Genomic DNA, 25767 nt, shown 5'->3' with positions numbered 1-25767 from the left:
ACAAAATAAGAGAGCACATGTGAAAACAATCCATGGACATCACACTGGTCGAGAATAACAACAAAGCTACACAAATCTACACAACGCTACTGACACAATTTAATTATCTTTTGGACCGCCAAAAAACCAGCATACTGACAGCGTAATCTCGATTCAAACGAAAAGTTTGTCCTCGCTTCTTGGGTTTTTACTTCCGGGCTCTCTAAGACTTCCACCCTCCACATAAACAAACATCTAAAATTTCAATTCGATCTGGGCGCACGCTCACTTTATAACGGTTTCTTTTTGCTTAAATTTGGATAACTTAGGGCGCTTTCCATTCCACCAAAAATTCCGGAAATTTAGGAACAAGAGCGAATGGTATAGAAATTTTCTAGGAAAGTTTCCAGAAAATCCGGAAAGTGTTGACTTTCCGAAATGCAAACCATTCAACCGAAAATCCCGGAAATTCCAGTAGCAAAATCGAATGGAACTAAAATTTTCGGGAAATTGTTTTCGAAAATTTGGGTCTACCTTGCGAGGTTAAAGTGTATATGACATGAAAAATATTTTCTGCTTATTTGAAAGGCCTTTCGAAATACAGAAGAATGGCGTTTTTCTTTTCGAAATATCTTTTTTCGTTTCAGAGATATTAACGTTTTTGTATTATGCAAATTAGATCAGTGATGACGTCACAAGATTTGACTCTAAAAATGGTAAAATACTGAATAAACAATATCTCTAAAACTATTGAAGCAGTGTTCTTGAAACTTGGCACCACAAATGTGCATCACAAAAGGAACAAAATGACACCCTTAGTATTGTTGCCATAGCAACTCTTTCAGCTCCAGTCTCTCTCTGTCAAAAAGACAAATATCCCCATATCTGACCTCTAAAGTGAGACAAAGGGTCCTGCTTAGAACAGACATAGTTCCTATATTGCCTTTATTCCCACCATTGGTTTGGCTGCGCTAGATGGTTCTTGGTTTAAGACAAAAACTGGGAATTTCAGTTTTTATTGAGACAGCACCAGCGGCAAAACTGTTGTCATGGCAACAGCCCTAAGAGTAACATTTTGTTTCTTTTGTGATGCGCATTTGTGGTGCCAAGTTCCAAGAACACTGCTTTAATAGTTTTAGAGATATTGTTTATTCAGTATTTTACCATTTTTAGAGTCAAATCTTGTGACGTCATCACTGATCTAATTTGCATAATACAAAAACGTCAATATCTCTGAAACGAAAAAAGATATTTCGAAAAGAAAAACGTAATTCTTCTGTATTTCGAAAGGCCTTTCAAATTAGCAGAAAATATTTTTCATGTCATATACACTTTAAACTCTTTTCCGGAAATTATGGAAAACACCGCCATTTTACACTCAGGCTAAGTTCCTTCGGCGGAGAATTTAGGCATTTAGGCATTTAGGAAGCTGAAAGCAGCTACATTTCTTAAGAGGTAAGAAAGCGTTCTTGAAACTCCAAATAAAAACTTAAGGCCTCATGGTTAACTCGGTTGTTTTTCGTTGTTGTTTTGCAGGCGGCAGCAAAGAAATGTACAAAAATTTATAACGCGCGTGCAGGCTACGTCAATGTATTGCACATTAAATTTTTTTCTTCGGCGACGTTTTCGTTATTTGTGTGCCTTTTGAAAGATCCATGTTGTCGTGGCCACGATTTCAGTCATCGCAGTTTATCAGCGCTTGGAATGCTTTTATATTTGTAGTCCAGTCCCTGAACTCTCTCTTCCACGCGCCCTTTATAGGGGTTGAACCCAGGCGCGCGAAGAGAGAGTCCAGGATAACTTGCATGCGCATGCTCAGAACGAACAAATCAGAAGCGAGGAGTGTGGCGTCACTTGCTTGGGACGCGCGCGCTAGGCTAAAACTGGCTCGCTCAAATGACGAATTCAACTACGCGACCGAGCGCGCGAATAAATGCAAGAAAAAAACTGTGCTCAATTGCATCCAAAACCAATTCAATAAACAGCTACAAAATACTAGGAATAGTTGACAGATAGTGATTTTTGTTTTGGCCGTTAGCTTTTAGCCGACACTGACTGCAAAGCTGGGCTTTTTAAATTTATTCCGGTGATCCTGCTTTAGTACACGATCGCGTATTTGAACTCGTCATCTGTGCGCGCGCGTTTTCAAAAGGGCTGCCAAATATGGTTTTTCCCCCAATAGCTCATTTGCATGATGACGTCACGCACGCAAAGCATTCGGGTAGTTGTAGTCAACACGGGTGCATTTGAATCATAATGGCGGCGATGGCGGCAAATGTTCCGGCAAATGAGGAAAATGCTCTACCCGAAGCGAGCAAATTAGAGCTTTTTCGCATAATTTTAACAGAGAATGATATTCCAGGAGCTTCCCTGCAAAACAGAAAACCTGAAAACCTTCAAAATGGGAGCTTAAACGTTGGCTGAAATGTAGAGGTGGATCTGTCGGCGGGAATCGCGTGCAACTTCTTGAACGGTAGGCAAACTAAACTGCAAGTATTAACGCAAGTTGTTTTGTTTCTTTTTTCTAGAAAGCTCTCAGTGACTCGTTTTAATAGCCTTTTTTTCTTGACAGAGTTAAAGATTACATTAAGTCAGGACTGGATGAAAAAGTTATAGATCCTGATGGAGGGATTCATTACCGAAGGTTACGAGCCGAAAAAGAAAACCAAAATCCAAGTGTAAGTCAATATCAGCTGAACTGTCGTGTTGAATGGCCAAAAGAGGGCTGCTCCTTAAAGCTCGACAATTTACCGGAGTTTCAGCATTGTTATATATTCTCTTATCTATCTGGCGGTTCAAAAGACGGGGAAAAAAGGCGAGGATCTTTCAAATGTAAAAGGGATGGATATGCTCTGTTTAAAGCTAACCATGTCCAAGATGTCAGGTACAATTCAAGTTCTCACACGGAATTTTGCTTTTTTGAGACCAAAGTAAAAGCCTCCATGACAAGAAATAAATCTTACAGAACGAAAGTGAGACTTCTCAAGAAAACGGCTAAAGTTGATGGCGCACACTGTAACTGTAAAGCTGGAGCAAATGGTTTTTGCAAGCATGTAGGGGCTGTGCTTTACACAATTCTTGACTTTATTGAGAGTGGTTTTGAGGAAATTCCACCCAACAAGACTTGAACCGAAAAAGCTCAGGAGTGGCACAAACCACGAATACAAACACCTAAGAATGTACCTGTTTACTTCAATGACATAAAATGGTCAATGTTATAAAAGTTTCTCTGGAGCGGTTTCAGAGCCCCCTTAAATTTTTGATAATTTAAGGTGGCTCTGAAACCGCTCCAGAGAATTTGTTTACATTGAAAAATGTTGTATCTTAACATGCTGATCATTATTCAATAATAAAAAATGGGGGTCACCGGACTCGTTTTTGAGTTATAAGTGCTTAAAGAGAAAATTAAGGGTGTTTTAACAAGTTTTACCGTTGCTATGGTAACCAGTGACGTCATAAAAATGACTTCAACTTGTTCAGCAATGATTGGGTATTCGTTTGATACCATTTTTGTTGTACTGATAAATGTTTGTAGCACTGACCCATCAAAGTATGAGAGCTGGAAAGTACTGAAAACGGTTTTGAGCCTCCTTAAGAGCATGGTGAAAAAAGCACATGAGGCAATCTACAGAGGTGTAAGTAATGGCCCAACATTTGGCCCAGGATGGGACATATACATTTCCAACAGTAACACCAATTCCCACTCTGATTTTGGAGACCAGGACGCTTACACCATCGTAAATAGAGTGAAAGACCGGTACAGTCCTGGCTGGGACTAGTACTTCTCACCGGATGACGTGGAAGTGTTTTACGTATCTTGTTTGACTTGCAGCAAGATAATGATAATGATAATGATAATGAATTTATATAGCGCATTTTTCATGTGTATATGTTCAAATGCGCTGTACACCAGACCACAACACCGGGAGCTTCGTGCCCTACTCTTTTCGAATAGTGTGTGGGTTTTTTAACGTCCCCTGTTATAAGACTGAAGGTACAGGAGACGGGACCTACGGTTTATCGTCCTTTTCCGAGAAGACTAGAATGTCTAACCATTTGCAGATGTAATTACAAAGGCAGCACATTCTCCTCAGTTATTTTAAGACCCTGAGTGTTGGTCCGGTCTGGGGTTCGAACCCACGACCTCCCGCATAACAGTCCGGCGCTCTACCAACTGAGCTAACCAGGCGGCGGTTCCCAGCAATTCAGCAATTCAGCTTGGGATTTGTAACAAAAACTGTAAGGCGGATTTTGAGCTATTTTTGAAATAGGCAAATTTCACATCTGCCTATTTTGCGAAAAAAATAAGTCTTACTGATTTTTCCACACGATCTTCAGTTAGTTCTTTTCATGGCCTGGTTGAATGATAAAAGAGAAAGAAAAAACATTCATGAACATTTTACAAAAGAGTTAAAAGTTGGGCTCATAAAGACTCTCAAACAAATTAATAATTAAAAATGAATAGAACTGATGGTTTGAACAGACTAACAAATTTTTAGGCCAACTTGATTATTAACAACGTGAGGGTCTGAGAAAGAAAATATCTGTTAAGATAGAGAAAACAGGTCTTCTCCCTAAGCTAAGTAGACTTCTTATTTTTTTAGCTCCAATGCAAACTAAACAGCTGCTAAAAGCACGATTAAACTAATCCAGGACAGTGTGAATTTGGATTGCAGTTTTGTAACTTTTATGTCAGGGTTTCTGTTTAATCTACTTTTCAGCGTCAGTTTTGTCTTTGACCGATGTTCAACTCTGCCAAATATTGGCATATTTTCATGCTTGTAAAAAAATTAATGCCTAAGAAACTTTACCAGGCCATGAAGAGAGCCAGTAGTTCCGTTCGCAAAAATGTATAAAATTTGTACACATTACAACCAGTGTTAAAAACAGTTGATCATGTGACACTCTTGGTTAAGGATGTCATACAATTTCAGGATAACATTCAAACCTTTAAGCACCAATTTTTGACAGGAAGTGGGCGGGATTCGGAATAACATTTTCTGCTTATTTTTTTCTAAAGAGGTCATGTTTTTTTTTGAAGAAAAAAATACAATTTCCGGAGAGTGTCCCAACAATTTTGAAACTGGCTATAGCTCTAAGTTGTGATTGGTTAACTCGTAAATTCTTTAGAGACACGCAGTACTTAATGAGAAAGGGCGGTTTATTTGAGCCTAAAAAATGATTCCGACAGTCTAGGCATAGCTTTACTAAAGTAACTTAAAAAACCAAGTTTGAGTGTTAATCACGACAATAACAGAACATGATGCGTTTTCATGACGAACGTGATTTTTTATGAAACAGTAGCGTACAAAAGAAATATAAGGTTGAGTAAATACTTTGATGTAACTACGAGAACCTTTTTCATTGTCCTTCATTGTCCTTTCGTAAGGGGAACCAATGTTTATGCAGTTCTTTCAGCTATGCAAATCCGATGGTGCTCCTTAAGCTCCTAACCCTATATCAGGCCATGCTATTTTTCATATTATTTTCAGGCCTGGCCTGTCTTAAAAATCCACAGCCGTTTAAATGCCTGCTGGTTGGGTATCTGTAGTGGTAAACTTATTAAATTGCAGTAGTAAACGGATCGAGGAAAAACAAAAACAAAAAATAACCAAGAATGGCTACCCCGGACTGATGGATATTAAGGTGGATTGCATGTCTGTGACGTAATTTCTTTAAAATCGTTTTAAGATGAGATTCATCCAACTTTAAAGCTGTTTTCCAGTCCGTACTGTGCAGTGTCGGAGCTTGTTTTTTTTTTTTTTCGTTTTCTGTTCGTTGATCCGTTACACTTCGGTAAAAGCGTACGTGAAGCTTTTTAGTCCGCCATTGTGGGTCGTTTCGTTTAGGAATGCTCGATCAGCTAAATTGTCGATTTGGAATAGCATCGAGGTTCTTCAATTTGTTATTTTTGTTTGCAAAAATAATGCTAATAATGGTGCTAATAATGAAGAAAAAGGTAAGTAGTAAACATTCTTTCGTGTGAGACTCACATAAACATTGCAGACGGAGACTGCGCAGTACAGACTAGAAATCATCTTTAAGATCAATTAGATTTTTGCGTTTTGTCTGAAATTTAAAATTCTTAACAGCATATGGCTACCAACTGACGAGGTCTTCTGACGAAACTAGTTTTTGTAGTCGTGTATATTAATTAAAGGGACCGTGTCACGGATTTTAGCCAAACTTAGGCATAGGAAATGACCATCAAATTTGTTTAAATGTATAAAATAACCTCTTAAAACAGTGAAGGAATATTCAAATAACACACAAAATGCAAAAGAACGTACGGATGGCCAAAAGTGTCGAAGATTGAAACGGATTGCGATGTGGGCTTTTAAAATATGGTCCGGCGGAACAGTTTTCAAAGTTAATCTTGTCTGCTTGTAACTTTAATTTATGACGCCCGGAAGACACATTTAGCTGCAAGGAAGCTATGGTTTTGTCATTTTTATCAAAGAATTAATTTCTTTGCAAACATTTAGTTTCCTAGCGAATATTTGGCAAAATTTAATAACATAAGATTAACTTAGCCGTGACACAGTCCCTTTAAGTGTGTTGAAAGTAAATGCAAATGAGGTTTTCCCATATCGTTAATATCCTTTTCATATTGGTCGAAAGCATTAGCTGGAGCACTAGCTAGGGTACTCATCAAATGAATATCCTTGTAGAAAAGGGTAATTCTTCATCATTTTTGTGACCCGCTCTTTGTGCTCCTTGGTCCATACTACTTTGTTTCTGGTGACTGAGGGAGTTCCATACAAAATCTTGCTGCACTTTTCAAAGTAATCCTCAGAACACGTGACTCCCAAATGGTCACACAATCTTTGCAGCGTTTTCCTGGGTCTTAGCACTGTTTCGTGTCCTGGAATATCGAGAACTGCATCTCCATACCGTTCTCTGATGCGTTGGTTGGAGGATGCGAGTTGGAAGTATTCCTTAATGGCCTTGTCCAGTTCTGTTGTTTTGTTTTTCTTTTGGAAAGGATACAAGCAAACAAACGATTAAATCATAAATATTTATTATGCAACTTATGTTAAAAACGACTATTAAAGTAGACTAACAGAAGTTTCATATGCATAGCGGCTACGCCAAGGATCGTAAGTCCTGAGATAATGACGTCATAGTTAACAACTTGCAGATAAGTATGAAATGAATATTCAAAAGTGTGAATGTTACTACAAAAGTACATCGTGTAACATGTACAAACGTCTAAAAATTTGACGTCTTCCATTGTGGCGTCTTTAAATTCGCCGAAAGGGGCTTGATAAAAAACGGTGGCTGGCAAACGACGACAAATTGTGGGCGGAGACATAGCTGCTCATGTTGTTTTCTTGGAATAGGAAACAGGGAAACATTTGTTGCCGACACAAAACGTTTCTGAACTAAATCAAAAACATTTTGTGTCTCGGACACAAATTTTGTGTCTGCAGCAAATGTTGCGCGCACGTGTCTGTAACATTGTGTCCTTGTTTGCCACCACCTTAAGGAAAAGTTGGCAAGCGAGTGACGTAAGCGATTCGTATAATCGCCCGCAAACAACATAACAAAATGTCGTGTAGAAAACCAAACATAAACTAGAATTTTATAGCCGCAGTTATTGCTTATTAACTACTGAAACGAGTATAATGATCTAACTGATGTGAAAGACATCAACGCCTCCCCCTTCAACTTAGAAAAACGCTCATTCAACAAGAAACAAATAGAAAAACTTAAGACCGAGCAAGCGGTTACGATTGAAGAGCCTCAAGAAATATTGCAGGAAATGGAGAATTTTTATTCGACTCTGTACAGCTCAAAAATACCAACAGAAACAGACTGCAATGAGACTCCACTGGACTTCTTTTCCAAGGTAAAAATTAAAGCATCCCACGTTTAAATAAAGAACAACAAGATGTATGCGAAGGCCTGATAACAGCCGAAGAATGCTGGTCGGTAATTCGATCATTAGCCAAAAGCAAGTCACCTGGCACGGACGGTTTAACGGCAGAGTTTAATTAACGGTTTTGGGACGACATAAAGATTCCATTTCTAGATGGTCTCAACGAAAGTTTCGAAAATGGAGAACTTACTATCACGCAGAGACGCGGCGTCATTTCACTGATACCCAAAAAGAAAAAAGACCCTCTATACCTCAAAAATTGGCGGCCAATTTCTCTGCTTAACACTAATTACAAGATCGCAACAAAATGCATTGCTAAACGATTAGAGAAAGTTTTACCCGTACTTATCAATAGAGATCAACCTGGCTATATAAAAAACAGGTTTATTGGAGAAAATATACGATTAATTTCAGATGTAATCGATAGTTACGAAAAGGACAACCTTCCGGGTTTCCTTTTATTCATAGACTTTGAGAAAGCTTTTGACTCTCTTGAGTGGAGTTTCCTTTTCAAATCTCTCGAAGTGATGAATTTCGGACCCATGTTTCAAAGGTGGATTCGGACCTTCTACTCTAACATCAGCAGCTGTGTCATCAATAACGGCTACACTACGAGTTTCTTTTCTCTTCAAAGAGGTGTTAGACAGGGATGCCCCCTGTCGGGCCTCCTTTTTGTTCTTGCCATAGAGTTCCTTGCTCAAAGTATAAGAGAAAACAACGGGGTCTTTGTATTGGCAATAAAGAAGTCAAATTAAGTTTATATGCCGATGACATAACTGCTTTGGTACGGGATGAAACCTTCGCGCACCATCTCTTTGTTCTATTGAAAGAGTTTGAAAATTCTTCAGGCCTCAAAATTAACTTGTCAAAAACTGAAGGCATGTGACTCGGCGTTTCAAAAGGTAACATCGGCAAGAAAACTCTATTCGGGATATCGTGGCCAAAAGATTACGAAATCGCCCTCGGAGTAGCTTTCGCGTACGACTCCAGCGTCAGCGAAAAAATAAATTTTGAAGACAAACTTACTAAGTTAAAATCCTCTCTAAATTATTGGACCACAAGAAATTTGACTCTTGTAGGCAGGATCAACATTGTCAAAACTCTAGGCATTTCAAAGTTGGTGTATAACACCTCTGTGCTAGTTATGCTACCAAATTTTGATAAACAGGTAAACAACGCGTGTTTTCGATTTGTCTGGAACTTTAAGCCAGACAAAATAAAACGGAGCACTTTGATAGGTCCTTTTGATAAAGGCGGTCTGCAAATGGTCGACTTCTCCATGGTGGACAAAGCACTTAAAGCTGCTTGGGTGAAACGGATATATGAAAGTAAAGATAGCAATTGGTGTGCGCAATTTATCTCAGCTCTCCGCAAATATGGCAGCATTTTGCTTTTAGAGTCCAATTATAACATAGAAGATTTAGATTTGACTGAAGTACCGGCTTTCTACAAAGCCGTGCTAACTGTTTGGCAAGATCTGCACTCAAAGGCTCCATCTAACGCAGAAGAATATACAAGCGAAATACTCTGGAACAACCGTTTTATTAAGATAGATGGAAGACCAATTTATTATGCATCTTGGCACGAAAAGGGTGTCACAGCAATCCGTGACCTCCTTGATGACAATAATAAGTTTCTAACCTTTAAAAGCTTGTTAGACAAATATGATCTCTGAACGAATTTTTTGACATATAATGGCGTTATAGCCGCAATCCCTAAGTCTTGGAAGGTTTCCTTTCAAAAGCGTTCCATCACTCCTCAAAACATTAACACCACTAAGAATAATCTCTCCATTGCAAATGCCACCGCTAAAAGAACCCGCTTTGTGCTTGCCAATGATGCTTTCACCCCGCCAAACGTAGAATTTAATCTCATAAATATGCATCGAAATCCAACTTCCACTTACAAGTTGCCTTTCAAAATAACAGTAGAAAATAGTTTGAGATGCTTTCAATATAAGGTAATAAACAATATACTCTCCACAAACGATATATTTCATAAAATGAAAATTAAGCCAGATCCAATGTGTAATTATTGTGAGTCTACTCGTGAAACTTTAACACATATGTTTTTTGAATGCCCTAGAGTAAAGCAATTTTGGCTAAAGGTTATTGACTGGTGGAACAACAAAAGAGCGAATGGCGTAACCGTAACTTCAAGCGATATCTTGTATGGTTACAAACCTGAATCTTCTTCTACTTGTACCTTTAACCATTATCTTTTGATAGCGAAATTTTTCATCTTTCAAGCTAAACAAGCCAATCACCCTCTGTCCTTCGAGGCTTTCTACATCCTCCTCAATGATAAAATTCAAAGCGAAAAAGAAATCGCTATGAGAAACAACACGCTCATGAAATATACATCAAAATGGACTACACTTTGTGTATAATTGTACAATCTGAGCACGTCACGTCTGCCTCATCCCTCTCTTTTTTTCTCCACATATTATAATTTATTTATTTATTTTTTCTTTTCACATGTAGAATAAGAATATTTGTAAAAATTTTTGTAACGTATTTATTATATTGTAACGTAATAACGTAACATTTGTAACAATTTTTGTAACGTATTTATTATATTGTAACGTAATAACGTAACGTAGCATTTGTAAAAGTTTTTGTAACGTATTTATTATATTGTAATGTAATAACGTCAAATGTCAAGTGTCAATTTATAATTAAAAATAAAAAATAAAAAAAAATAAAAAATAAAAAAACGCCTCCCCCTTACTTTTGCTCCTTCTTTTCTCACAGCGTCACGTGAATTTGTAGCGCGAAGCATCATGGTTGATATGTTATCAAAGGGGTTCCTGGTGATGTGTATAAATTTCATTGGTACTTTGATGACTTGAATGATTTCTTTTAGAACGCTGATTTGGTTCCCAGCTAATGCCATTGTTGTCCCTCCTCCTTTCTTATCGCCTATAACCTTGCAAAAATAGATTTTAATACAAGAACAATCAACAAGTGTAACTTATTTAAATGACCATTATAAGTTATCTAATAGCGCCTCTAAGAGTTACTTGTGGCTAAGTAAGCCCTTGGGTATCCCCTTATGCTTTGGCCAAACGGAGAGGCAAGTGATCACAAATTTTGAAATACGGGTTACTGTACGAACTTCTTGTGTGTAACAGAGGGTTGTGCGGGGGATTTAACTCTATAGTGAGCCAAAGCATCATCAAGGAACATGGCGTTTAATGGTGATCTTGAGTCACTCGCTTACAGACAGAACGCAAACATAATTTAAAGGGACAATTGTCATAAACGAGTTGTAGCCAATAGTGTTTGACAACTCAGTTTGACTAACGTAAGCTAGGCAAATAGAGAAAATTCTTAGGATCTGAGGATATTACTCTTAACGCCCTTAAAACCTAGAGCTCATTTCTTAATCGAAGGCTTTGTTCTAAGAGCAGGTGCAAAACACCTTTACAACTAGCTTTACGATAACAGAAGATTGTGTTGTTTCAAAATCTACCTTTTTACCGAAAAATGTTCCGTAACATGTGCTGGTGGCCAAACGGACTCAAAAGTTTACTAGCAAGTGCAATTTAGTTGTAAAAAAAACAGATTTTAATGTACCTGTGCGCAGTATTGAGGTAAACACCAAGACGTCTCTTGACTTGCCTTGGTTGACCAAACAGTGAAACATTGTGCCATTGTTACCAATTGCAATGCCACTAGACCACCACAGTCAACTCCCGCTTTGCGGACACCTCGATATTACGGACACCCAGTTGTTAGGGGTCCTGGCGAAAAAGCCCCGACGAATAAGAATTATTGAAAATAACTCTCGCTGCTACGGACTTTCTCTATGACGGACACCAAATTGTGGTCCCAAAGGTGTCCGTTATAGTGGGAGTTGACTGTTTACTTCCACAAAGGACCAGCCTACCTTTATTTTCTTTTGATATCCTCCCTGCCATAACTCAGGCACGTTGTAGGTGTAAGTGAACTCTCCAGTCAGCCGTGTATTATTAGCACTAGCACGTATTTCAAACATAGCTTGTGTCATGGAAAGCTGGTGAAGTTCGTAAAATAAAACATATTTTCGCAGCTTTTTAGGACTAAGTGCCTTCCATTTTGCTATCAGATCGTACTCGTGTGGGATGATAATTTCTGGGTGTGCATCTAATATGGCGCCTACTAAGCTGTGACTACTACGTGGATATCCAATAAACATCACAAATGTCTCCACTCCATCATACAATTTAAAAAGACTATCCGTGGGAGAAAGAAAAGGCGAATCCTCTGAAAAAATAAAGCAGTTTGGTAGTTTTGACTGACCTTTTTTGAACTTTTCCTTCATAACCTTGATACTTAACTTTACCAATATGACCCCAGTTTCAGAAGTGTTATTTTTTCCTTCGGAAATGTGGATCGTTAAAATGCCTTAAATACATTAGTTCATGCTGATTAATATTGGCTTACGAAATTGAAAGCACAGCCCCCCCCCCCCCCCCCCCCCAACCCCCTTTGCTCTGAATTTTCAAATTGCTACAAAGCTCCTAGAACAGAAGAGACCAGCGATATAAGAGGTGGGGTGGGGAAGGCAGGTATGCGGGTGCTCTATCGGTTGAAGGAAGTGTGTGAGGTGGGTTTCCCGAGAAGGAGGAGGAAACCAGGAGAAGTAGGGAACAAATTTGCAACATTGAATAACCTTTTGCAATAGAAAAATTAAAGCACCAAGGCGTGAAAACTACTAAAGAAGAGGCAGGAACTAGGAAGTAAAAGGTATGGGAGCGGCAAAGACCCTGCTGGTCCCCCTCACCTCCCCCCCCCCCCCCGGCCGCGAGTTGCTCAGACGTAAATAGCAAAGGATATCCCATGTTTGATCAGCCAATCAGCGCGCGTGCACTGTTTTAGTATACACTAATTGTTAAGTATAAAAAGGACATAAAAAACTAAAAAATATATATAATATATACAGTAAAACATGAAATTAATAGAATTATATTAGTGCAAGCTGAATGGCTAAGCTGTCAGAGCTCGCAATGAAATTATTTTGTGACAAGCGTGGGAAAATCAGTTCACGATTTTGCTTGGCGCCTTATTTGCTACATCTTTTGCTGGCAAAACTAACAGCATGTTTACGTTCTCATTGGTTAGATGAGGTTTGATGAGTATTTTCAACCAATCATAAAGCTTAGAAAACTGGCGCAAAACCACACAAACAAAGGATACTATATTTATCGTTGTCATGGTTACTTACCAGATTTAAGAGAAGCAGTCCTTGATAATATTTGAGGAAATGTGGAAGCCAAGTCTGTTTGGTTACTTACAATGTAAATCATCAAAACAGAGTTAATCAAAACTGATGTAAACAGCAGATGAAATTTCATTGTTTCTGTAAAAGAGAGTAAAGACGTAGGACAACATTATAATCAGCAAATTTGCATAGAACGCCCGAACAGCAAAGGGTTAAAATGATAAATAATAAATCGGTGCTGTGTAGCACTTTATGGTGCAGTAATCATAAAAAAGTTGTTCCTTGAAAGGTGTTTAGATCTTACATATGTTTTAAGGGATGTTTCGAAATATTCCGTTTATCAGTTGCAAAGTGTATTCAAAACCGTTGAGCACAACGCTCAACAGAACGCTCTGTTGCTGGTCCAATATTTTCGATGTATTGGACCAGAAAAATTTCTTCCGCGCCTTTTCGTTCATAAAGTTGTGTATAAATCTGTTGTTTGCCAAGCTTGCTCGTAGCCATATTGGGAAAAATATCAGCCATCGGTCTTCTCTTTACCAAGTCTGCTACGCTTGATTTGTAGTGCCAAAACTTAGGATCACGTTTGGGTCACAGGTGCGAGCGGCGATGCTGCAAGGGCGACTCGTTCTCGACGCTTCTCCTCTTCTGGTCGCAAGTTAGCTTTTGACTTATAGGATATACGTGTATATACAAATACCTACGGGAGGGGAATAGGTCTTATGCATTCCCGGGTATGCATGATAATGTCATATGCTCAAAATTCACCAACAAGCCTCGTTGAATTTTTCTCTACCCTCTTCTTTCTTTGTGCAGTTTTTACGTGGTTTACTCTTTTCATCTTTGCTGCTTTGGAAAGTTCTTCATGATGAAATATTTACAAGATTGCACATCGAAAGGGGAAGCTTGGTGGTGAAACTAGCCAGTCGGACGTAAACAATCATAAGGGCTATTACACCACGCCGCAAAAGCTAATCGCTCAATTCCTTATTTGCGGAAGTTCATCGGGCTTTAGATAAGAATATTCCTTAACATCCATGTTCATGTTCAGGGTTATTAATAACAACAAATAAACTAATATCATTAAGAGACTATTAAAGTTAAAAGTTAATGTGTTAGACATAATTTGTCTCGTTAAGGCAGAGTCGCTTCTTGTTCCAGATTATCTGGGGCGGATCCAGGATTTCGAGAAGGGGGGTTCGAACAAATGGACCGCCGAAGGCGAGCCCATCTTGGGGGGTCCGGGGGCATGCTCCCCCGGGAAATTTTGAAATTTAAGTCCTCGGAAATGCGATTTCCAGCGTTTTGAGGGATGATTGTGGACGGTTTAATACCTCAACAAACCATCTATTTTTAAAGCTATTTTATTAAACAAGGACTAGGTTTAAGTCTTTACAATAATCAACTGACACCTACAAAATGAAACTAAAATCACTATAATATATTTGTCTTCGCTTTTAAATGTGTTCTAAAAAGTCACGCTTAAGATTCCTCAAAAATGTGATAAACGAGTAACATTCTACGAGGTTGTTGTACGGCTATTTTCGGAACTATAGCATCGTAATCGACAGGCTTTTCATAATGAATACTCATTAAAGTCAAGCCAAGGAGTCGCTCGGTTGTCATCGTGGCCTGAAGGTAACGCTTGACTAGTTTTAAAGTGCTGTTTGAGCGAAATTATATACATGCAATTCGCAACAACAGGTGGATGTTCGGAAAGATTTCTGGATCACGAGCATGTAGATAGACAGAATGTGTAATCAATAAAGTTGTCATTTGTTAACCTAAGGGAACATTTGAACAAAAACAAATTGAATGTGTTCCCTCGAAGCTGTAAGGCAGGTTGAAGCGCGTCTGGTTTGTCCGTCACTGATTGCCATTTTTCTCATCCAACGAACATATTCAATGTTGAGAGTCTGTGGGCTTGGGAGATCTGATATATACATCTCGGAGACTACAGCAATGTCTACATTTGTGCCCGCATCAATGGAAGGAAGCGCTTATATAAAACAAATTTTAGACTGGCATTTTGTTTCGTTCACTTATGTTTTTTCGTCAGAAACCGCTCGTGTTAGAATGTTTTTTTTTTCAGTTTAGGGGGTTCGACCGAACCACCCGAACCACCCCTGGATCCGCCCCAGATTATATCGCCACAACCAGCATGCTTTTATAAATAAATACGAGGAAATAAAGGCTTTTAAAAGAAAAGCACGCAAGTTAAAATGCAAACGTCATGTTAAACAATTGTTGCAGCTTTTTAAGGAAGTATTTAAATGTCTTATTGAATTACAAAACGCCTCCAAATTTTCAGTCAAACTAAGACGTCTTGTCGGGTGGTAAACAATAAGCCACTTCTTCAGAAAACACGGTATTTTGTCTTCTCTTACGTACCTTTCATTGCTTGTTTTTAGTCCATTTACAGTCTTATACCAATTCCAACCAGTTTAAGGAACCTTCCCATATATTAGATTTTTCACCGAAGATTGTGGAGGGCAGATAGTAGTATTAAAAACTGAAACGTGTCATGTTCCTCGACCGACCGAAGTTAAACCACAGTGATTGACACATGATTGACAACTATAGGTGATGTAAGTGCTTTCTTTTACGTCACTTGCAAATGACTTACAACTATGCGACTTACACTACTATCCGCTAACGCTATTTGAGCAGTACCATTTGATAATGAGAGTAATAAAATTCTGTGTCTCCCGATTCCAGGTGATTCTCATACATGTCCATATACACTCGAGAAGGGGTAGCGATACATTCTCTTCCTTGAAATGCAAACAAACCTCTCGTACAATGTGAAAACACTTGAAAATATTAGACCAGCCGTCCAAACTTAAGCACCCAGTTTAGTTTCCTATTGGCTTCATCACTAAACTGAAAAACGCCTTGGGCGATTCTCCTTTTGCGATCGACTGGTTCTTTTGAAGGATTTAAAAGCAATGAAATAGTTCCAAAGTAGTTGGAGCATTTCTATTAAATGTTTACAGTTAAGTCGCGTAATCCAAACTATCTTAAATCCCATTCACACCGGGCTTTTTAACCGGGCTGTAGCTCGGCTCATAAAGTGCTGTTCGTTAGACACCAGACCTCTCGCAAGTAAATTGGACCCGACATCAGCCTGGCGTTTCGATGTTGTTCTATGTGTATATTTTGAAGTTAGGAAAACGAAAGACTGTATGCGATATTGTATACTATCACCGGGGATCATAGAAATGAGTTAGATTGGAGGGAAAAAGAAAAAAATGGTGATTTTTTTCCCGACGAAACCAGTCAAGGACTGTGTTCAAAATTCGCCATTTTGAATATCGGACAAATTTAACCGCTGGAGACTGGTAGCTAAGTTAATGTAAAAGCGAGTGTTAGGGACTGACCATTATTTTTTTGGAGGGGGGGGGGATGAAAAATATTGAAAAAAATTGTTTGCAGGGCCTAAAAAGACAAAATAAATTGTTTGCAAACACGATACGTATAACAAAAAAAAGTTAGAATTTCGAAAAAAATGTTTGCAGAGGTGCATAAACTAAAAAAAAAGTTTGCAGAGGAAAATTTTTCATCCCCCCCCCCCCCTCCAGGAAAATAATGGTCCGTCCCTTATGGGAATAGGTTTCAAGATTTCGGAGCAGTTTAAGGGAGGAAAACGCTGAAAACGTTGCTTTGGTTAAAAAGAGTATTTGAAAATTCGAGGAACACAAGTGTCCGAGCAAGATCGTAAAGGAAAATTAGTAGAGCTTGTCTAGAAAGCTTACCATCATGCTGATAAAAACGAGATTAACAATTCCAAAAACTCCTATGTTTCCAGTAGACTACATAAGGAATAGGTTCTAGAACTACTTTAAGGTATTTCGTTAAAATGTTGACTTGTCTATTAAACAGGGGCACGTTTTCGCGGTATATTGTTTGCCAACAACAAATTATTTGAACATTGTAAGACTTGTACAGTAAACAACCAAGGTCGTCATGGCGGAACCAGTTTCTACGGCAGAATGATTCGACAACCCCGAAATTATACTGCCTAGACTTAGTAACGGGTTCCCCCCCCCCCCCCCTATCCAGTGCCATTTGAGTAGAAGGTCATCGCTCGAGTAAAATGAAATTCTTCACAAAATCGCGATCATAATGAAGAACAAGAAACTTATGTAAACGATAGACAAAGGAGTGACGAGAATAAAGACACGTCACTGGTGCCAGTTATGTTCTGCCTTAGAAAAGGTAAAGAATTCGAGTGAAAGGTAAAAAACACAAAATTAAACTGTAAACCAACAGCAACTGATTAAGAACAAAGGAATCGAAGACAATAAGAAAATTGCAACTTGCCTGAAAAATTAGCTGTCCTAGCGTAACGACTGAAAATAATTTTCTTGAGCTCTCGACGTTTAAAGACCGTACAAGAAACAGAGGAATTCGGTTTATAACACGGACATCAATGGGACAAGCAAATGTCCATATTATCCACGTGTCCGTATTCAGTAGGCAGGCTCTCAGAATAAATCTCAAGATTCATGTTTTTTTGTCGATATAAACACTGAAGCATACAATTTAAAAGCAACCGGACGATGTACGTTTAAGGCGGGGATACACCTGAAGGCCGTTTATCCACCGCTTAACTTAGGTTTAATGCGAATATCTCGTTCGCGCTTCAAGCGATCCAAAAACTCTATGCGCATTACACGAATCTATGTTTTGCGTTGTTTTGTAAATTTCTGGCGATGTTTGGCCTGAGATAACTTTTTCTCAAAGGATTAGTAAAATTTTAGAGAAATATAAAATATTGACGCACAAGAGCACTCCAGGTTGTCAGAGGACTGCCTGGTGTCCGTCTACCAATTTTTTTTTAAAAAAATTCTTATTTTAAAAACACTATAAATCTTCAATATTTCTTATTTCTCTAAAATTTTACTAATCCTTTGCGAAAAAACTGTCTTCTCCCTACATCCCCAAAAATCACCCAAAAATTTACAAAATATTATTAAACATAGAGGGGTTTTTTTAGGGGGGGTGGGGGGTGGGGGTACGGGAAAACGCCAGCTACGATTTTCGTGAGGTGTCAACAGCTCGCAAAATTCGGGTAATGAGATTTCGCTCTCTAAAAGTTTCTGCCACTTTAATATTCAGGTAGAAAATCCCGAAAGATTTAACTGTGTTAGCTAGTTTACACAAATATTCCTTTTAAAGGCCCTAAACGATACGGAAAAGCAATATAAACGACATTCCAAGACTTTTGACTGAATTTAATTTCCTCGTTGGGTGCTCCTGATATTTTTCTACATTGAAAGTGAAGTGATCATATTGCACCTTGGTCGTATTCCAGCATGAATCGCGTCCTTTTGCGCCTCTAATTTTCCATTAGAGATATTTGATTATTTGGATCCACGGTTTTTAGCAGAAAACTGCAAACCCCAAAGCTAGTGGCGGACACGTGACCAGCACCAGGGGTTACATTGCTGTGGAAGTCTCCCACGATGGTCTCTAATCAGATTTTGTTAACAATTAAAAAATCAATTTCACAAGTTGAAAAAGCTAAAGCAAAGCCCTAGTTAATTCAGGACAAGTCGGATTAATATTAATCCGCGGATTATAATAATAATAGATTATAATAGGATTATTATAATCCAGTAATAGATTATTATAATCCAGTAATAGATTATTATAATCCAGTAATATATTATTATAATCCAGTAATAGATTAAGGCACGGCAAAAAATTGGAAGGATTAGATTATTATTAATATTATAATCCGGATTAATATTAATCTCTATTATAATCCCGCAGATATGTCCAAGATTGAACGCAAATGAGATGCACGTTCCTCATAACAGGCATCACAAAGTGTCCTGATTAGTAAATGTTCACCAAAAAACACCAAAATCTGTCAAATATGAAGTAATATGGAATTGTCAAATAACACAGTCAAACATGAAGTACTCATTACACAATACCTGCGTTCAATCCTGGACATAAGTGTTTGGACTAGGATTGCGTTGTTGAGATTTATTATTAAGATTAATATTAATCCGATTAATATTAATCTTACATAAGATTTATATTAATCTTAATAGATTAAGGCACGGCTCAAACCTTAGTAATAGATTATAATAATCTATTACTAGATTATAATAATCTATTACTGGATTATAATAATCTATTACTGGATTATAATAATCATAAGGATTAATATTAATCCGATTAATATTAATCCGAGTTGTCCTGTTAATTATGCAAACAAAAATAAGAGGAAGTTTTACTTCGAAACAAAAAACCCACTAAGGACAAAGAAAACAGGATGTAAATTCGAACAGTTTTCATGTTTTAGTACGAAACAGTTGAATATCTCGTTTTACGCGATTAATATTGATGTTTCCTGCCAAGAATGCATTAAAATAAAAAAGCAATTCAAAACCTTTTTAAAATTTCGCTGATCACCATGCAAAAAAAATGAATTCTGATCACTTAACTGGCAGGTTCCTCTCACTGAGATGCCACTCTCAAAACACCGTTCAATACATTATTTATTAAGTTAAAAGGAGATAAAATTAGCTCTCCAATCGCGTCTCGAACAACCGGGAATAGGAAGGAAGTCTTCAGAAAAATGCTTAATAATTCAGTTGCTTTACACTGTTTACTCTTTTTCCAATAAGCGACAAAAAATTCTGAAGCTTACCCTGTAAGAACTATTACGATCGGAATTGGCCAAAACTGCTAAAGATTTGCTCTCGGTTTGTCTAAATTTCTTTGAGACAAGTTACACCATTATTTTTATTTTTGAGTAACTATTGCTCCAAGAATTTATTCATGTTATTCCCATACAAACTGGTTTCTAGACAATTTTTGTAATTATCCTCAGGCACCTGTAGTGTGACCATAGAAACATATTATTTTTTACCCAACCCCTGGAATGTTAGCACATCATTCATAATAAATGAGCTCTAAAATATATTGGGTAGAACTCATTGATATTTATGAGGTTAGCTATTGGTAATTACCCCAAATGAAACAAAACCGACGCATTAAGTGTTGATAAAAGGCGAGTTTTCCATTCGAATGTGGCAACTTTAAGGTGCAGACAGAGTCAAATGGAGGTTCATCGTGGCTTCCTTTTGACGGTCTTCTCGCTAGTGCTCGCCATTCACTATTCCAACTGTCATTGTACAAATGGAATGTGCGAGAAATTGTCCCTCTCCGTTGCTGCCGACAAGAAACAGGATTTTGCTCTTGTTGGTTATGTTTTTGAAAAGTTTAGCTCACTTTTGAGCTGGCAACAATGTTTTAACATTTGCTTGAAGAATTGCCAGTGTCTCTCGTTTAACTTTAACGAGGTCAACACAACTGAAAACTGTGAGCTGAACGATGCTAACACTAAACTGGCACCAGAAGCACTGAGGGAAAAGGAAGGAGACGACTATTACGAACCCGTCAGGAATTATTACGACAAGAATGTAAGGAAACTTTTATATTTTTGAAGTTTTAGGGACTAGATTGTAGACAAGCCACTTTTTCGATAGCACGTTCGTATTTAACAATTAAGGGTGGTTAACTGTAAGAGAATAGAGAATTAACCGTCACAGAGATGGTTTTTGCTCAGTTTTGAAGTGTTAAAGTACCGAACATCGGTAAAAATCGTGCAAAAATTTGGAGACAAAAATCGAAGTAAAAAAGTCGGACTTTTATCTTACTGTCTCTACTAATTATTTTGTCGCTTCTCCTCGAGAAACGCTTAAAACATCTAAAAAACAGTCGGAGAAAAGCTTTTGATCTCGATTGCGGTTGCAGAAACACCTTTTGCAAGTTCGACCCAAAATTTGGGAAATTGAAATGTTTTTCTTTTTTGTGCGTAAAGAAAAAACAGAAAAAATTAAAAATTTAATTTAAGTTAAAAAAATTAAAAGCAGATAAACCAATTTTGGGGTTGTGTGTTAACAGAGGAAGTTAAATTCTTGAACTAAGTGTTTGTGCACCAAATAAAACAGTTAAGTGTTGGGAAAATACCTTCGCAGCTGGTTAAACGGCTGATAATCCTTAGCTGTCAAGACAGCTTTACTTCAACAGATCGAAGAGCGTTTCACAGCATACCACACCAACCCAATCCCCAACCGGCATGTAGCGGTTGGAGTAATATAATACAGTAGACTCTTGCTAAGTGTAATGAAATCGAAAGGCAAAAAAATTGTTAGAATTATCTATTGCAATAATTTTTTCCCAGATACCCTCGCGTCGGCAGATTTCCAACCCCGATAGCTGTTGTTTACTTCAAATGAAGACTTACATAGGCTTGTCGAAGGAGTCCTTGCATCGACCCTCTTTTATCTTCAGCTTTAAAACAATAACGGTTATCTTGGAAACTAGGAAACGAAAGCTTTTAGAAAGAAGAAATGAATTTTAAAAAGTAACTATTGTAAGCAATAAGCCCATTTGTTATTGAAAAAAACCGTATGGCTTTTCTTAGAAGGTGTTTTCATGCAGCTGTGACATAGGAAAATAAGTAATTTTACCGTAATAAACTATTTGATTAGAAGACGAGATCGATCGCACAATGATTAGTTTTAGATTACGGTCGCTAGTACGAGTTGACAAGGTTTTAGGTAAAGCATTTTAAGTATCAATTAGTGCATGCCCCAAACCCCGTTTCCCCCTCCCCATACCCCTCTTGGGCCAACCCCATACATTAACACTCAGAAAAGGATTACCAAAAGGTTCACCGTTCCTCAGTAAATTTGTTTTAATTTAGATGGCATTCCTGATGGCATTCTGGCTTTCCTGATTCCTGATCGATCAGGGTGGAACACTGCTAGTAAACACTGCTGAAGCAGCAAAGTTAATTAACTGCTGTCTTTATTTCTAGGGTGTTGCTCACCAGACCTGCTCTGGGCCAGCCTGTCATAGCAAGTGCTGTGACTCCGTCCCTTGTCAAAATGGCGGCACATGTCGTGACGTGTGTGATGTCAACAACAGAAGGTTCAACTGCGCATGCCTTCCAGGTTTCTCTGGGCACAGATGTCAATTCCCGCTCAGATCATGTAAAGACGTCATGGCCACCAACAGAGTCCAAATCAATAGAGTCTACAACATATTGGACCAACACAACAAATCGTTCCCAGTCTACTGCGACTTTGATTCCGAACCTAGTGCCGCATGGACTCTGATCCAGTCCCACTCTCTGCAAAACAATGACGCGTTCAAGAGCAAGGTGTTCTACCTGCACGACATGCCAATCAACCAAGAAATGCCTGAATGGAACAGCTATCGCTTGTCAATGTCCCGTATGCAGTCCATCCAGGATGCTTCCACTCATTGGCGAGCCACTTGCAATTTTCCGACTGATGGCGTGGACTACCGAGATTATTGGCGTGTGTCACTGGATATGTTAGATTTGCTGGTGGAACCTGATGCAAGTGGTCCTTGTCTTCTGGCCGAGTTTGTCAATGTTCGTGGGGACGAGTGTGTCAACTGCACAGTCTTGAAAGCTTACAATGAGTATTTCACCCTTCATATGGACAGTTACTATGGCCCACAGAATGGATGTGATTTTGGTGGAGGGATAATCGACGAAGATAACTTTGGTTTCTACACTACAGCCAATCCCGCTTTTCGCTGCACCTCTTCGATGAGTTCCACAACTCAGTTCTGGCTCGGAAGCTTTTAGTTGTAAGCGTACAAAGCCAATGACAAAGGCAACTGCAAGGAACGGTGAATAACAAAACTTCACTATTTCGCCAAATAGTTGTAAAAACCTAATCTGGAATTGCTTAATTTTAGACTTAAAATAATAGGTCGTAGTTCGCTGGGGTTTTTGATTGACAGTTTAAAACTAAAGACAGTTTATATAGTTACCATGCAGTCTGCACAACTACCATTTATTGTTGATTTAACAACAACGCCATAATCTACTTGTTGTACATTATTTAGTTTAACATGGTCGTACGAAACCATTTTATGTCATTTAATTGAATCCGCTAATTCATTGACTTTGATGTTGCTGTTGGGCTTAAAATTGTCTCGCCGTGATTTTCGACTTATGATGGTGTTGTTTCATGTCAAAGTGCTTTTTGCTTTGTTCGAGTGTTTTAGCCTCCTAGTTTAATGTCAAAAGGTTGTACTGTCTATCCCGGTTTCTACCACTTTTTATTTTGTTTTAGATAATCAGGGTCTTACCCCTTTGAAACCTTTTCTTTTTTTTCTTTTAGCTAAACACATAACCAACTTCCAGCCGCTATTTCCATGTAAATACTCTCATTCTTAGCTGGTGTTTTGGGTGTTTACAAAAACGCAGCAGCAACAATTGCAATTACAACAACATCTTATAGCTGTAAATAACACATTTACTCTTTAAATATACCGTCGTCACTATTATCATCTCTTCCCTGTTACTATGAGGTCGCCTTCAGCTCTTAACGTGGGGAATAAAATGTTTAAATAAAATTGATTAATCTTAGAGCTTTAGGTGTTTTGAGGAATTAAGTTAAGAAATATGTGGTGTGATGTAAGCATCGATAAGGAAATTAATAACCCTTAATTTAAGGTAAAAGGAGGCGTGGTGGCCTAATGGTTAGCGGACCGGACTCCGGATCGAGCGGTCCGGGTTCGAGCCCTTGCCAGGGGTCTTTGTGTTTTGTTCTTGGGCAAGACACTGTACTCTCATAGTGCCTCTAGATCTCTCCACCAAGGTGAACAAATGGGGGGGGGGGGGGTGTACCCTGCCATGGACTAGCATCCCGTTCATGGGGAAGTGGAAATATTCCTAGCCACTTAATGCTACAGAAACCGGGATAAGCTCCGGCAGTTTTGGCCGCGTGGCTCGAGGCTTCCCCCTTAAGTTATTGTGGCAACCAAGACATATCGCGCGCTGTGTGACATACATTGTATCTTATGGTCACGTACGAACATAATCCGATATTACACCTGGCCAATCATATGCAAGCTTTCAAAATTTCCCCCTCCCTAACCATGCTGGTCCTTTGGTAGCATGTTACACAGTCACGTATTATTTAAAAGGTACTTTTACTACGCTCCGCATTTTTACAGGTACCCTTGGGTTTGAAGCACTGTTATTGTTCGGCGAGAGTTAATCTGCTTTGAGTATTTCATAAGGTTACAAAGCACTCCAGTTTACGGGACTTTACGTTATTGATACCCTTACATATCCGTATTGTTAGATAAACAATAACATGTGTACTGATTTGAGAAATAAATATAATTCCTTTCTTTCAGTTATACTTTGTATTTGCCCTTTCAAACTAACCGGGTGTGTTTTGCTTTGTTACTTGTGCTGTACGCAGTTTGCCGATTCTTGTTGATTTTATACACTTGACTCTTGTGTTTGCAGTTTCAATTCTATCGAAAGCGTTTCTTAAATCAGAGCTTCGCAGACTCTTTTCAAACAGGCAAGAGTGTTAAAGTAATCACTTGTAACCCTGAAATACATAATATAATTATGTTTATTAGTGAAATGGACTTACTACTCTCAGGTATGTGCACTTTGCTCATCTCCAGACTGAGGTAACTTAGTGAACTGGACTCACTACACTCAGGTATATGCACTTTGCTCATCTCTAGACTGAGGTAACTTAGTGAGCTGGACTCACTACACTGAGGTATGTGCACTTTGCTCATCTCCTAGACTGAGATAGCACACCAGCCTAGCAGTGGACAGCTGTGTCGTCCTCTTTGGGACTCGTCAGCACTGCGTAAAGCATGGTGGTAATGGGAGAAATTTTGGTAATGATTTTTTTGGTTAGTAAGCTAACCTATCCACGACGGTAGTCTAAAGCTGCGTTCACATTAGGCGGAAACATGATTAGTTTGACCCGGCCTTACCAATTGATGAAACCGATAATCGATGATAATCGATACCAATCGATTATAATCGATGCCAATTAATCGATTGATATTGGAAATCGATGACCAATCGATGACGGAAAATATTGTGACTTTTAATTTCATCGCTTTTCATCGACTGTCATCGATTATTATCGATTACCATCGATTTTCATCGATCGTTTTTTATTTGGTTTGATCACAGGCTTCCCAAGCTCAAAAGTCGTCTTTTTGACGTGTTTTTGAGAGCCCTTCGGGCGGCCGACTCTACATACGTGGTGTATGCGACAGCTTGTGTATATAGAAAAATGTATGGGAAAATCACGGATTCTCTAAAATCGGGTAAATAACTATCTATTTCGAAATAAAGTTTACCTACCTCAAATGTGTCGCTTACTTGTGTCTTGTGCCGAATTCGAAGCCATTCCGACGCCATTTAGCAAAGTTATTATTAGAAGGGGAGACAACGACTTCTAACAAGTGTAACGTCCGTTGCTTTATCCTTTGCTTTATCCGCTTCAGACATGTCATTTTAGGATTGCGAAAATCTATTTCCGGATATCCTGGAGAATTGTCCTAGGGATGCCCAAGTACGCTGCAAGATATCGATAACAATCGATGAAAATCGATACAAAAATCGAAGCAATCGATGCCAATCGATGTAATTAAGGAAATTTTATTTGTGACTATAGATTGGTCATCGATTGGCCGATACCAATCGATACCAATTAACTAACCATCATCGATTGATATCGATTGATTGATTGATTTCGGATCATCGATTTTGATCGATTGTTAAGGCCGGGGTTTGATCACGAATGAAACATGTTTCGTTGTGAAAAGTGTTCACATCAGGCAGTGCAATGCGCGAATCAAAGTTCTTA

General features: G+C 38.5%; 2 protein-coding genes and 1 non-coding gene across 4 annotated transcripts; 1 reads left to right on the top strand and 2 right to left on the bottom strand.

The window, feature by feature from the left end:
* Nucleotides 1–4095: 4095 nt before the first annotated feature.
* Nucleotides 4096–4168, bottom strand: Trnan-guu (transfer RNA asparagine (anticodon GUU)). The gene has a single exon. It is a non-coding gene; the product is annotated as a tRNA-Asn (tRNA).
* A 2431-nt stretch (nt 4169–6599) lies between these two features.
* LOC144659901 (uncharacterized) lies at nt 6600–12103 on the bottom strand. 2 transcript variants are annotated; one of them, XM_078520420.1, is made up of 2 exons: nt 11753–12103; nt 6600–6953 (listed from the first exon to the last, which is right to left on the bottom strand). In XM_078520420.1, the coding sequence occupies exons 1-2, from the start codon at nt 12038–12040 to the stop codon at nt 6615–6617; spliced, it is 627 nt and encodes a 208-aa protein (XP_078376546.1). In that variant the 5' UTR covers nt 12041–12103; the 3' UTR covers nt 6600–6614. The 2 variants fall into 2 exon arrangements, with proteins under 2 accessions (XP_078376546.1, XP_078376548.1); XM_078520422.1 differs by lacking the exon at nt 11753–12103 and adding an exon at nt 10592–10771.
* An 8027-nt stretch (nt 12104–20130) lies between these two features.
* Nucleotides 20131–22886, top strand: LOC144661451 (uncharacterized). Its single transcript, XM_078522226.1, has 2 exons — nt 20131–20508; nt 21912–22886. Exons 1-2 carry the CDS (start codon nt 20146–20148, stop codon nt 22710–22712), a joined length of 1164 nt encoding a protein of 387 aa, XP_078378352.1. The 5' UTR covers nt 20131–20145; the 3' UTR covers nt 22713–22886.
* Nucleotides 22887–25767: the final 2881 nt, after the last annotated feature.

This window comes from Oculina patagonica, chromosome 7 (genome assembly GCF_052425735.1).
Source record: "Oculina patagonica isolate OP01 chromosome 7, crgOcupat, whole genome shotgun sequence".
In the NCBI taxonomy this organism is placed as follows: domain Eukaryota; kingdom Metazoa; phylum Cnidaria; class Anthozoa; order Scleractinia; family Oculinidae; genus Oculina; species Oculina patagonica.
Note: the sequence above shows the minus strand (reverse complement) of the source record. Positions and strands in the feature narration are given on the sequence as shown.